Consider the following 13430-nt stretch of genomic DNA (forward strand, 5'->3'; position numbering starts at 1 on the left):
GGCCGGAAGTCAAGTCGGAGGCGGAGGTGATTCTGCTTCCGTTTCTGGTTTTGCTCCAGTGTTTGGGTTGTCTTCGCGGCCGCGCAAGATGAACCGATTCTTCGGGAAAGCGAAACCCAAGGCTCCGCCGCCCAGCTTGACTGACTGCATTGGCACGGTGGGCACTTAGACACGCATAACTAGGCTCAGGGACCCTGACACCCCCCAACCCCACCCACTCCCGGCTTCGGCGCCTACTCCTGGGTCCCGGACCCATTGCATCTCAGCTCTCTCCACCCCACTTTCTTTCCTGTTACCCAAGTCATTGCTGACTCCACAAACCAGGGACCCCTAACCCATCACTGTCTCGCCCTTCTTGCGCCCCACCCCTTCTGGTGCCCAGTGCCGCGTCCACTCGCTGTTTCCTTACCTCCTCACCCCTACCAGCCATAGGCCCACACAGCCTTCCCACCTCGTCCAGCCTGACCCGTAACTCCTCTTCCATCCCTCATCCCTCTCCCACGTCAGGGCCCTCGGCTTGATATCCTAGCTCAACATATTTGTACCCCAATCCTGGATCTCAGTAACACAAAATTCAGAACTCTGACCCCTGACATTAAGCCACCACCTTCTATCCAAGCGAATAGCATTAGATCTAAGCCCTAGCCGGGGTCCACTGGGCACTAACCCATTTCACACACCTACTGCTTGAGCCCTCAGCCTGACGAGCCTCTGATTCTAGGGAAATCTCCACTAAGCCCAGTGATTCTCAAATTCTTTTTCTGCTCAAGCACACTTGAGAGCGACCCTGGAATGTTAGAATTTAGGGGGTGGAGTATAGTTTATAAAAGCTCTCCAGTGTTTCTGGCTGAGAATCTCCCCACCACCAACAGTTAGGAATCACTGTTTTCCACCTTCCACCATATGCTCTTCTTCTTTTTTTTTTTTAATTAATTTATTTTATTTATTTATTTTTGGCTGCATTGGGTCTTCGTTGCTGCCCGTGGGCTTTCTCTAGTTGCAGCGAGCGGGGGCCACTCTTCATTTCCATGTGCAGGCTTCTCATTTCGGTGGCTTCTCTTGTTGCAGAGCACAGGCTCTAGGTGCACAGGCTTCAGAAGTTGTGTCATGCGGGCTCAGTAGTTGTGGCGCATGGGCTCCAGAGTGCAGGCTCAGTAGTTGTGGCGCACGGGCTTAGTTGCTCCGCAGCATGTGGGATCTTCCCAGACCAGGGATCGAAGCCGTGATCCCTGCATTGGCAGGCAGAATCTTAACCACTGCACCACCAGGGAAGTCCCTCTTCTTTATTTTTCCTTTCTTCCTCTATATTCATTCCTCTCCTGCCACTTTTCATGTAAATGTATTGCAATAACTACTACTGCCTTTGATGTTTTTCCCCTCAAGGTGGACAGCAGGGCAGAATCTATTGACAAGAAGATTTCTCGGCTGGATGCTGAACTAGTGAAGTATAAGGATCAGATCAAGAAGATGAGAGAGGGTCCTGCAAAGGTAAGGTAGGCAGCACCTGAAGAAGGTACTGTGACAGCCTAACTTGAGCACCTGTGGAAGTAGGGCCTGGTGGTAAGGGCTGGTGAGAGATGCAGAAGAGATGCTCACAGTCTAATAAGAAAACATACGTGAGGGTGTATCCTTCAGGGAGGAGAGTTAGCAGCCATATATGAGAGGAAGGCTGGGATTTGACCTGGTGGCAAGAAGATGCTGGTCACATGTCCAGAAGCATGTACGTGGGAACTAGCATATTCTACTGAGAAGGTGCTATATTCTACCTGGAGAGCTGGGCCTGCTCAGGAATAATGAGTTGCCAGGCTAGTCAAGTTAGGTAAGTATAATAGACTGGTTAAGGAGTGGCATGTTGGGGAAAAAGTACCAGTGTTCTATTAATAATACCATCACTACCTACTAGCTGTGACCTTTATAAAGTCCGTTAATTTTTTATTTTCCTCTTCTGTTGGGTAGAAACGTAGAGTTGTATATTTAAGTGCATGGACTGTGAATGTAGAACTGTCTTCTTTTTTCCCATCCCTGTAACTTATTAGACATTCAAGCTAGAGCAAGTTACTTAGCATCACTGAACCTCAGTTTTCCCATCTGTAAAATGGGGATGATATCTACTTTAAAGTGTGAGATTAAATGAGGTAATTCATGTGACCTACATAACACTGTGTCTAGTACATAGACACATTCAGTAAATGTTAGGTATTATTATCATCTGGGAAGTAATAATACCTGCTTTTCCTTCTTCATTGGAGGAGACAAATAAAATGATTTATAAAACAGTGTAGAAATGGAAGTGACAGGAGGATTTTCTCTGCCATCTTAGTTAGATGGCATGGAATGAAGAGCGACCAGAGGCAGGAAAACCCACCTAGACTTGAGGAGATGAAAGCCTAAGCCATGGTGGTAGTCGTAAGAATGACATGAGAGGAATCAATTTAAAAGTGAGTTCTGAAAATCTAAGATGGCAGTGCATGAAGACACAACAGAGAGAGGAAAGGTAAGGTTGGTGTAACAGTTCTCAACCTAGAGAAGTGAGAGACTGGCGGGGCCATTATTAGTCATTTCCGAGGTGAGAGCAGGCTGAGGAGTTTGGGCATGCTGAGTTTGAGTGGATAGCAGACTGTGCAAATTGGGAATCTCCCTAAGGCACCTAGATATACAAAATCGGCCCTCTTGGGGCTGGGAGTAGAGATAATATGCACTAGGAAAAGGAAATGTACTTCAGTACACTGAGATGTGGGATGCCAAGACTGAGACAAGCTGGGGCTTAAAGCCTGCTTGGGAAGTGAACAATCCAGGAGCCACTGTGTCTACTTTGAAGATGAGAGGAAGTAGGTATGTGAGGATATGGGAGATTTTTTTTTACCGTATGTATATTTTCTACTTCCTTTCATTAAAATCTGCTTTTCTCCCTAGAATATGGTCAAGCAGAAAGCCTTGCGGGTTCTAAAGCAAAAGCGGATGTAAGTTATAAGCATAACCTCCTTTCCTCTAGCAGGTTTAACCAAAAGGGAAATGGTCTTCCATTCCTCTAGGTTTTCATACCACTTTATAAGCATTCTTGAGTTAATTGCAAATTTCATTTACACATACAGTTAGCTGGGTTTTTCTCCCCCTGCATGTTCAGCAACATCTGTTGCAGCACTGTCCATTTAAATAGAACTTTTTGCTTTGATGGGAGGTGTTTTGTATCTCTGCTCTTCAGTACAGTAGCTATTAGCCATGCGTGGCTATTGAGCACTTGAAATGTAGCTAGTGTGACTAAGGAACTCAAGTTTTAATTTTATTTAATTTTAACAATTTAAGTAGCCATGTGTGGCTAGTGGCTTCTGTATTGGACTGCCCAGATCTATAGAGTTTGATTCTCCCATTTATTTAATTAGAGTGTGCCTTTTTAATTTTTATTTGTTTGTCTGTAAAATTGGGAATCTTGAATATTTGTTCCCTCCCATCAGAAGATTTAACGGTCCTTAATTTGTTTTAGGTGACTGTGTCCCAGTGTTTGAGCAGAAGCCCAAGAGTATCTTTGGTACTTACCCTTGTGAGCTGATGAGACCCTCTGCAGGGTTATAGAGGTCAGATGTAATCAGCTAATAAAGAACCAGAAAAATTGTTGATATCTCTATTCCTATTTATAAACTAACTTTTTATAAGACATCAGACACCATCTTACTCCTTTTAGATTAGACAGAATTGGAAAAAGAAATTATACTGCCTAGAGTGGTGAGAGAGTGTGATAAAACTGTTACCTCTCTAATTGCAATTTTTAGGTAACTTTTTTTTTAATAAAAGGATATTATTCATTGTAGAAACTTGGCAAGTACATAAACATGAGTAGAAGAAAAGGAAATCTACCTAGATTCCTACTAGCAGAAATAACCACCTTTAAAATGCTAATTTCTTACAGTTTCTTTCTCTGCTTGTGCATACATGGTATGTGTGCATATGATTTTTTAGAAGATAACAAATGGCGTGTATATAGGTTATGCTTTTCCACTTAATGTTATATCATGAGTATTTTTGTCCTTCTAAATATTCTTTCCAAACAGTATACTTTTTAACGGGGTAATAATGTTCCACCACCATTTGCCTGCATCATTGACCATTTTTCTTCTGGTTGGATGGTTAGATGGTTTCGAATAGTGATATAAGTCTTTGAGGCAGTATTATAAGTTGATATAAAGCTTTATTTTAAAAAAACATGGAGTGCCAGGCATTATATTAGGTTGGATAGATTACCTATTTGTGGATACGAGATTAATAAAATATCATACCTGTCCTCAAGGAGTTCAGTCTACTGGAAAAACAGTTTCACTATATGTATGAAGAGCCTTAAAAACAGTCTTGCCCTTTCCCCCAAGAATTCCATTTCTGGGAATTTAGCATAGGAAATAATCTAAAACATTATAAAGACCTGTATTAAGACTTCTTAGCAATGTAGAAAGCAGCAGTAATAATAATAATGTTAAGTGGAAAATAGTGTTGTAACTAAAATATATACAGAGGAAAAAGACTGGAGGGACATCAAATCATGTTTGTGTTAGATTGATTAAATTGTTTTTCCCAATTTTTCTGTATATTTAATTTTTTAATGTTTGTTGTTTTTGTTTTTAAGAATATTCTCTTATTTTGTGTTAGAGATACTTTCTTCCGGAGGATTTCTATCTGGCTCACATTTATCCTTCTCAATTGACTCTAAAAAGGTATGAGCAGCAGCGGGACAATCTTGCCCAACAGTCATTTAACATGGAACAAGCCAATTACACCATCCAGTCATTGAAGGACACCAAGACCACGGTACTCCCAAAACACTTTTGCCATGGTTTTATTTTATTTTTGTACTCTGTGCTCTTTTCCCATGGTTTTTAAAAGACAGTTTAACCAACACGGCTTCTTAAGACATGGTGTTTTCTCTTTCCTTTTTTTAGGTTGATGCTATGAAACTGGGTGTAAAGGAAATGAAGAAAGCATACAAGCAAGTGAAAATCGACCAGATTGAGGTGAGATGTGTACTGGTTTCCCCAAGAATATACACTTGTTTCTGAAAGAATCAAAATGATTGTGTATGTGATGGGAAGAGCACAGGAAAGGGATTGAATCTTGGGTTCTGCCATTTACTAATAGAGTAACTTTGGGAAAGGGTACCAGAGGTCTCACTTTCCTCATTGTTAAGCTAAGGATCCTAATACCACATACAGTTATAATTAGGATGAAATAAATGAGCTGGTGTATCTAAACGCACAATGCCTGGCACATAATAAGCACCCAGTGAATAAGCACCCAGTTTCCTTTTACTTCTAACTCACTTAATGATTTTTAGTCAGTTGCCTCAGTTGTAAAGTAGTGATGTTGCTGCTCATCTCCCAGGATTGTCCCGAGTATAAAATGAGGACATACACATAAAGTGCTTAGCACGGTTCCTGGTGTAGAGTTGGTTCCCTCTTCTAGTAATTCTCTTTATATTTTTTTCCCCAGTTTTATTGAGATATACTTAACATATAACATTGTGTAAGTTGAAGGTATACAACATGATGATTTGATACATATATATATATATAGTGAAATGGTTACCACAATAAAGTTAGTTAACACCTTCATAACCTCACATAATTACTATTTTTTTGTGGTGAGAATATTTAAGGTTTACTTTCCTAGCAACTTGCAAGTATTGTTAAATATAGCCACCATGCTGTACTTTAGATCCCCAGAACTTGAGTCATCTTTTTTTTTAAAGGTTATATTCCATTTATATATTCCATTTATAGTTATTATAATGGTTATATTCCATTTATAGTTATTATAAAATATGGACTGTATTCCTTGTGTTGTACAATATATCCTTGTAGCTTATGTATTTTATTTTATACATAGTAGTTTGTACCTCTTGATCCCCTACCCCCATTTCTTTAGTGGTTTTTTTTTTTTTTTTTTGGCTGCACTGGGTCTTAGTTGCAGCACACGGGATTTTCACTGCAGCATGCGGGCTTCTTACTTGCTGCATACAGGCTTCTTAGTTGTGCCTGTGAACTCTTAGTTGTGGCATGCGGATTCTTAGTTGCGCCAGATGGGATCTAGTTCCCCGACCAGGGATCGAACCCTGGCCCCCTGCACTGGGAGCACAGAGTCTTACCCACTGGCCCACCATGGAAGTCCCTAGATTTTTAATAATAATGTCATTAGGTCCTTAAAATTAGCATTTCTTTTTGAGATCATGTTTTGGCTGGGGCATTGAGCCCTAAGAGTTTGGCTCCTCTCGCCTCTGTCAGTTGAACAGCGCAGATGGCAAACAGGGTTAGCGGAAGGAGTAGTGACTGGCCTGAGGAAAAGGCTTCCTTTCTGCGTATGTGATAGTTCTCTTTCCCTCTACCCGCTGAGTAGAATGTCTCTTTCTAAGAGGGCATGGACTCAGTTTTGTTCACTGTTGTATCCCCAGTGCCCCAAACAATGCCTGTCCATAGTTGGTGCTCAGAAAGTATTTAATGATTGATGAACAAATGAACTAGAGGCCATTCATGGAGATAAAGCAGTTCTGCCCAGTTGAAGCATTATTTGTTGGTGGAATATTTACTACGTCCCCAGCATTTTACTGCTTCTGCAGACGTATTCTCTGGTAGGGTAGTTCTGGTCTTTAGTAAGTGAAGGCATTCCTCCCATCTTGCTCTTTTCCAGCACCCCTCCTTATACTTCCCGGGACCCTCTTTCTAATCCTCCACACCAGTCTCTGCTTACAAGAATTTAGGCTTAGTGATATCTTCCAGGAGATTCACTGAGAAAAATGTTCTGAGTATGCTTGTCTTATTTGTATATTATTATTTGATAATAAAATACAATGAAACTGAATTTTATTTTCTGCTTTTCGGGTTCCTTATGTTTTAATTAGTGCTATTTAATGAACAAAATAGAAATTTGATCTTTCTGGTTTTTTGTATGTTTCTTCCTCTTTCACCTATGGTTGTCTGGCTCTCTCCCCATCTAATTATCCTTCTCCTGTCACCTCATAGATTTGCCTGCATGACAGGTGGAAAACCCCTTTCGTTGTAACTTTTTGATGTGTATGGGTACGTGTCTTTGGCTGGTCTAGATATTTTGAATTTCATTTGTTTTCCTAAAATACTTTACTTGTAAAACATTTTCACTGTTTTATAGTGCTCATTCAGAAAATTTGCCTCTATGTATGTATGTTCCCCTTTTTCTGTCTTTTTTGTTTCCCAGTTTCTGCACATCAAGTGTAGTGCTTATATTTGTTTTGTATTGATTTTGTTTGTTTTTCCAGAACTGAACCTGCTAATTCTTTGTGATGATTTTTTTCTTTTCTGTGTCTATCCTAGAGTCTATTGCTAGGAATCCTATGCATAGATGATTTTGGCAGACTTGTCTTGACATGTAAAAGCATAATATAAGTTCAACTTGATTAGTTTATGTTATTTTCACTCTATTTTAATTATTGTTTCAGCCAGTGCTTCTCTGTATAGCAGACTGTTACACATGTACAGTAGTTTGGCACTTGGAAATGCAGAAAAGCAAAGCATTTTCTTTTTAAAAAAATGTTTTTCTCCACTTTATTTTATACCCTTTATATGGAAAAACAAACCTAATCTGGGGGCCAGGAAGGAGGTTTTAAATGTTTTGCATTGCTCTAGAAATTCTGAAGGATAAGTGGTGCTGATTTGGACCCTCTGTGTTATCAACACTAGTCCGTTCCCCTCTATGTGGAATTTTCAGTATATGAAAAACATATTGTTTTGCACATCCTTAACACAGTAGAAGATATATAGTATTAAGTGCTTAGTGTTTGACACGTATTATGACATATATTATTGTAATAAATCCTTATAATAACCCTATGAAGAATGACTATTAATAATACCATTTTACAGAGGAGGAAATTAAGGCTAAGAGACATTACTTTTCATTGAGTAATGGCCAAATTTTAGCTTGGATTTGTTTGACTCCAGAGTCTGCTCTTCTAACCATTATACTAACTGCCCTTTATTATGCTATAGCACTTCTCAGATTGGTTTTACATTCTTTCTGGCCTTGTAATAGTCTCCCAGTTAAGTACAAATAGATAATTCCCAGAAGATTTATGCCCTCAATCAGTTTTTTTCACCAGCCTGGTCTCAGGTATCAAGCCTATCCTGATTACATTTCTGTTTCCCCATCCAGGGTGGGCTCAGTACAACTTTTTTGTACTACCCAGTTGTTTCTGCTACTGCTTCCTTTCCCTGTACAGTGTAGTCAGTTTTTGGCTGACTCAAGAAGAGTACTTTGCTTGTCTCAATTACCTCTTTTTCTCTATTAACTAGAAAAATTTTGATAGTGTAAATATTGCTTGATTTCATGTTTCAAGCAAACTTTCTGTAATGAGAGAGCTGATTGGGCATCTGTTCTTGCAATAGAAGTTTGGATTTCCGTGAAGCACCTTAAATTCAAATGCAAGATTACCAATTCTATTCTTTATTTTTAAGTTTACATTTTACCACCAAAAACAGGAAGATTATGTGGGCCATTGCTCGTTTCTGAGATTCAGGGGAGAGAATAGGGACAGGGGGTAGTTAGAGAAAAATGGTAAGAAATGAATAAAAATCCTGTCATATATTTTTGTAGGATCTACAAGACCAGCTAGAAGATATGATGGAAGATGCAAATGAAATCCAAGAAGCACTGAGTCGTAGTTACGGCACCCCAGAAATAGATGAAGATGACCTAGAAGCAGGTAAGTTATAGGAAAAGCAATGTATATGTAGCTTTAGCATCTGAGAGGAGCGACTGCCTGGGACCTTTTCTCCCAAATGTTAGAGAAAATTTCTGCAGCAGTTCCCGGAGACTTTATGGTATAGTCTCTGGGCAAAGAGCTTGAGAGGCAGCCATATCAGACTTGCATACCCCACCAACTCTGGGATGGACAAGCTCTGAAGGAATGTCTAGGCAAAGGCCTCTGCTGACCTGGTGCTTGGTATCCAAACACTGCCATTCCCTGCCATTTTCCTTTTGATTTTTTTTCTCTTTATTCTCCTGCTGGAGTCCTCTCCCTCAGAACAGTCAAGCAGATCAAGAAACAGTAGTTGGCAAATACTTAGCGTGCAGCTACTATATGCCAGGCACTGTATTAGATGCTAGGGATTCAGCCTTGAAGAAAGCAAACACAATCTCTGCATTTATGAAGCTTCTCCTCTAGCAGGGGTAAGAAACTACTTGTTTCAAGTAATTCATTAATTATAAGAGCACAAACTGTTGGGAAGGAGAAGTATGGGGTCCCATAGGAGCACATAGCCAGTGAATCTAACCTATTTGGGAGTCAGTGACAGGCATTGCCCCTGAAGGATGAGCAGAGGGTAGCAAGACAAAATGGAAGGGGTTGTTAAGTGGCCTCACAGAGAGTTGTTTAGAAACTGTTCCTGTAGTCCATTTAAGAAATTGTGGTGGCTGAGACTATGGTGGTGGTAGCAAAAACAGAGATAAGTGGACATATTGAAGAAATTTTAGGAGGTTGAATGGACAAGACCTAATGATTGATTGGGTGTGGAGAGAGAGGGAGGTGTCAGAGGTGTTTGTCAATTTCTAGCATGAGCAACTGGGTAGATGGCAGGACCACCCCACACTGGGTTTTCTGTTGCATGATTCCCCTGTCCCATTACTACTTCTTCTTTCTCTCCATGTTCTGTTTTGCCTAGAACCTTTTTTCCCCCGTTTATTTCTTTATTTTCTTATTTCTCATCTTAAGTTTCCTCTGATGAGTCTCTACCTGCTGTTGCCATTTCCCCTGGTCACTTCCAACTCACTTTGCCATAGACTTATTTTTAAAGCCTGATCTCATGTAATGGTCACTCACTATACAACAATCTCATGCTTCCTTTCACTGCCGGCTTTCAAGTTCATCAATAAATGGGAGAGGATTTTTTACATTTGTTATCATCAGGATTTTCTAATTTGAATTGGCCAACCGATAACTATAGAGTCTTCTCATGAAGACTGGGCCTTGTAAACCTGTGGGGAATGGTTTTGTTTGTTTGTTTGTTTTATTTTAATTTTTGTTTTTCATGGATTTTTACCACACCAGTTCCCTTGAAAATTTCTTACAATGGCCATCTTTTATTTTGAAAATAGAAATTAATAATCCCTTCTCTTTGTTTCTAAGTTTTCGTCTTATTGCAAATAATTTGGCCAACTTTCTTAACATTAGCTGCCAATTTTCTTGCGTACATTTTTTTGAAATATTGACTATTTCAATCTCAGAGTTGGATGCACTGGGCGATGAGCTTCTGGCTGATGAAGACAGTTCTTATTTGGATGAAGCAGCAGCTGCACCTGCAATTCCAGAAGGTGTTCCCACTGACACAAAGAATAAGGTGAAAGCTTTTTCTGTCTTATTTTCTATGCGAAATGGTCTGGGAATCTAAAAGGTATTCTTAAGTAAGAATAAGGTGAAATCTTTTTCTGTTTTATTTTCTATGCAAAATGGTCTGGGAATCTAAAAGGTATTCTTAAGTAAGAACAAGGAAAGACTGTCATTATTTTGGGAACCCTTGAAAGCCCAGTTTTCCCACATTGGATTGTGGATAGGCTACATAAATAGCGTCACTGAGGCCCAGGGATGGTTTTATTCAATGACAATTTGTATAGTATACTTAATCACTTTTGTGAGCTTGGACTGGGTGCTATTGGGTTTTAGACATTTCCTGGGAAAGCAGCAGCAACATATGCATGAACCATGCGGGGTGGCAGCATAAAATAAAGGTCCACTCCAGACATGATGATCAATAATAGGGTGGATTTTTGTTTTGAACTAGGGATTCATAATTTAAGTATAAAATTTAATGTAGAAAGATTCTACTTCAACAAGGAAAAAGAATCAGGACACCTGGGTGTAAGCCTGAGATTGAAACCACTAACTATGAGACCTTGGCAAATCACTTAGCTGTTTTGAACTTTTCTGTTCCTTGCATCTATAAAATGCAGATAACTGTAATTATCTCACATAATTGTTGTGTAGATCAAATTAGATCTTGTATGTAAAAGGACTTTGCGAACTTAAAGCCCTGTTCAAATCTACCTGCTTGTCATTATAAATAGATTAAATTTGCTGCTTATAAAATCCTGTTTACCCCATCTGAGTTTCTGGTATCACATGTCATTTTTTTTTATTGCCACTGGCCATTTACAGTCCTGGTGTTTACCTACTCTCAACATGCACATTGAGGTGCACAGTATAGTTGACAGAATCCTAGAGTGGGAGCCAGTCTCAGGTCTGCCTTTATTCCCTGTGTGACTTTGAGCAAATTAGAAGTTCATATCTTCTCTCTGAACCTCATGTTTTTCTTACCTGTGCAATGTGGGGAACAAACAGGTGGGAAAGTAGGTAATTTCTCAGGTCCCTTATAACTGAATTTTTTTTTTAATATTTATTTATTTGGTTGCGTTGGGTCTTAGTTGCGGCAAGTGGGCTCCTTAGTTGCGGCTCGCCAGCTCCTTAGTTGTGGTATGCGAACTCTTAGTTGCAGCATGCGTGTGGGATCTAGTTCCCAGACCAGGGATCAAACCCGAGCCCCCTGCATTGGGAGTGAGGAGTCCTAACCACTGCGCCACCAGGGAAGTCCCCCTTATAACTGGTTTTGACGAATGTGTGTGTTCCCCTACCTTACCCCTCCCCCCTGCTTACTTGAGCCTGGGGTCGTCTTACCTTTCTCTACTACCCAGGCCACCCTCACCACTTCAAGGCACCAGGTGCATAGGTTGCTTTTTCTCAGCATACCTAAAATCATTTTTATTAACACTACCATAGCCCATCTTTTCAAATCCTTGGTAACAGGTCCCTGAAGGATGTGTGTTATTTCCACTTTTAGAAGGTCACAGATTCCTGACTTAAATGTGCTGTTGAGGTATGGTTTCTGAATTGATAGTGGTGTCACTGCCTATAAGTTTGTAGTAAAGTGTGATATGGAAGTGACTGCCTGTCCCAGGGCACCGCTCCTTCAAGGATTGATGAGGCGGGCTTCCCTGGTGGTACAGTGGTTAAGAATCCGCCTGCCAATGCAGGGGACACAGGTTCGAGCCCTGGTCCAGGAAGATCCCACATGCCGCGGAGCAACTAAGCCCGTGCGCCACAACTACTGAGCCTGCGCTCTGGAGCCCACGAGCCACAACTACTGAAGCCCGTGCGCCTAGAGCCCATGCTCCACAACAAGAAAAGCCACTGCAGTGAGAAGCCCACGCACCGCAACGAAGAGTAGCCGCCGCTCTCCGCAACTAGAGAAAAGCCTGCGTGCAGCAACAAAGACCCAGCACAGCCAAAACTAAATAAATAAATAAATTTTTTTAAATAATTAAAGAAATAAAAGGATTGATGAGGCTACAAAAGGTATTGGTTCACTTTGGGATTAGAGTGAAAGTGGGAATCTGGAGGCAAGCACTCACTCCTCTGCCTTCACTCCTGGACATTCCCAGCCCCCTTTTCCCCTTTCTAGGTTTACTCTTAGGTTTCTCTTTCTCTCTGTACTCTTCCCTTACTCTGCAAAGAGTCATCCCTTTTGATCCTTTCCACTTCTTTTCCTGGTTTATCACTTCCCCTTTTACCTTTCATAAAACAGCTTGTTCTCATCTTATCAGTGGGATTTTTGTTTTCATTGATTAAACACTTGGAAATGAGTTTTGACTACTAAATATTTGTAATCTTTTTCTTTTTTTATCAGTTGGAAAATAGTGGCACTAAACATTTCTTCCTTTTCACAGGATGGAGTCTTGGTGGATGAATTCGGATTGCCACAGATCCCTGCTTCATAGACTTGCATCATTCAAGTACATCATGTAAAATAAACACATATTCTGGGACTAGGAAATATTTATCTTTCCAAGTTTGCCATAACAGATTTAGGTTTCTTTCCTTTCTTTGGAGGAAAAGTTAATTACATTGCTTTCATTTTTTTTCCGTTAAGAGACTCATTGCTTGAAGGAAGCTTTCTTCATACTAAATTTTTATTCCTTTTCTCTTATGAAAGACTAACTTACTTAAAATTATCATTGGGTGTGTATAACTTCATTCCTTAATAATAATTTTGAGATAAAACCAAGGAAATGGGAATCTTTAAGTTCTATGACAGCATATCTCCACAATCTCAAATTGACCCGATAAATTGATGACAAAGACGAGATTAGTGGGACTGTCCATATTATGATTCAAAACCATTTTCTCTTGTGGTATTATAGGTTGGTTAAAGTGATGGCCTTTTTTGGTGAGTTTTGTTGTGTCTTGTGAGTAAATCTTTACTGTGTCCAATATTGGAATGGAATTATCACTACTGTATCATGGGTGGCTATTTTGATTCTGTGGTTCATTCAATATTACAGTGGACTTGTAATCAATAATGAATATTTCTTGATATTTAATGTATAGGACATTTATTTATACTCAATAAATATTTTTCAAAAGGATATAA

General features: G+C 40.0%; 1 protein-coding gene across 1 annotated transcript; it reads left to right on the top strand.

Moving 5' to 3' along the window:
- The first annotated feature begins 2 nt into the window (after positions 1-2).
- CHMP5 (charged multivesicular body protein 5) lies at positions 3-13430 on the top strand. Its single transcript, XM_082467640.1, has 8 exons — positions 3-157; positions 1384-1488; positions 2914-2960; positions 4701-4794; positions 4926-4997; positions 8605-8713; positions 10234-10346; positions 12727-13430. The coding sequence occupies exons 1-8, from the start codon at positions 89-91 to the stop codon at positions 12775-12777; spliced, it is 660 nt and encodes a 219-aa protein (XP_082323766.1). The 5' UTR covers positions 3-88; the 3' UTR covers positions 12778-13430.

Source organism: Balaenoptera physalus (genome assembly GCF_965194825.1).
Source record: "Balaenoptera physalus genome assembly, chromosome: 7".
Classification (NCBI taxonomy): domain Eukaryota; kingdom Metazoa; phylum Chordata; class Mammalia; order Artiodactyla; family Balaenopteridae; genus Balaenoptera; species Balaenoptera physalus.

Coding starts and splice junctions, on each gene's coding strand:
- CHMP5 (XM_082467640.1), top strand. CDS start 89: ATGAACCGATTCTTCGGGAAAGCGAAACCCAAGGCTCCGCCGCCCAGC. Junction 158..1,383: donor TGACTGACTGCATTGGCACG/GTGGGCACTTAG, acceptor TTTCCCCTCAAG/GTGGACAGCAGGGCAGAATC. Junction 2,961..4,700: donor GTTCTAAAGCAAAAGCGGAT/GTAAGTTATAAG, acceptor GACTCTAAAAAG/GTATGAGCAGCAGCGGGACA.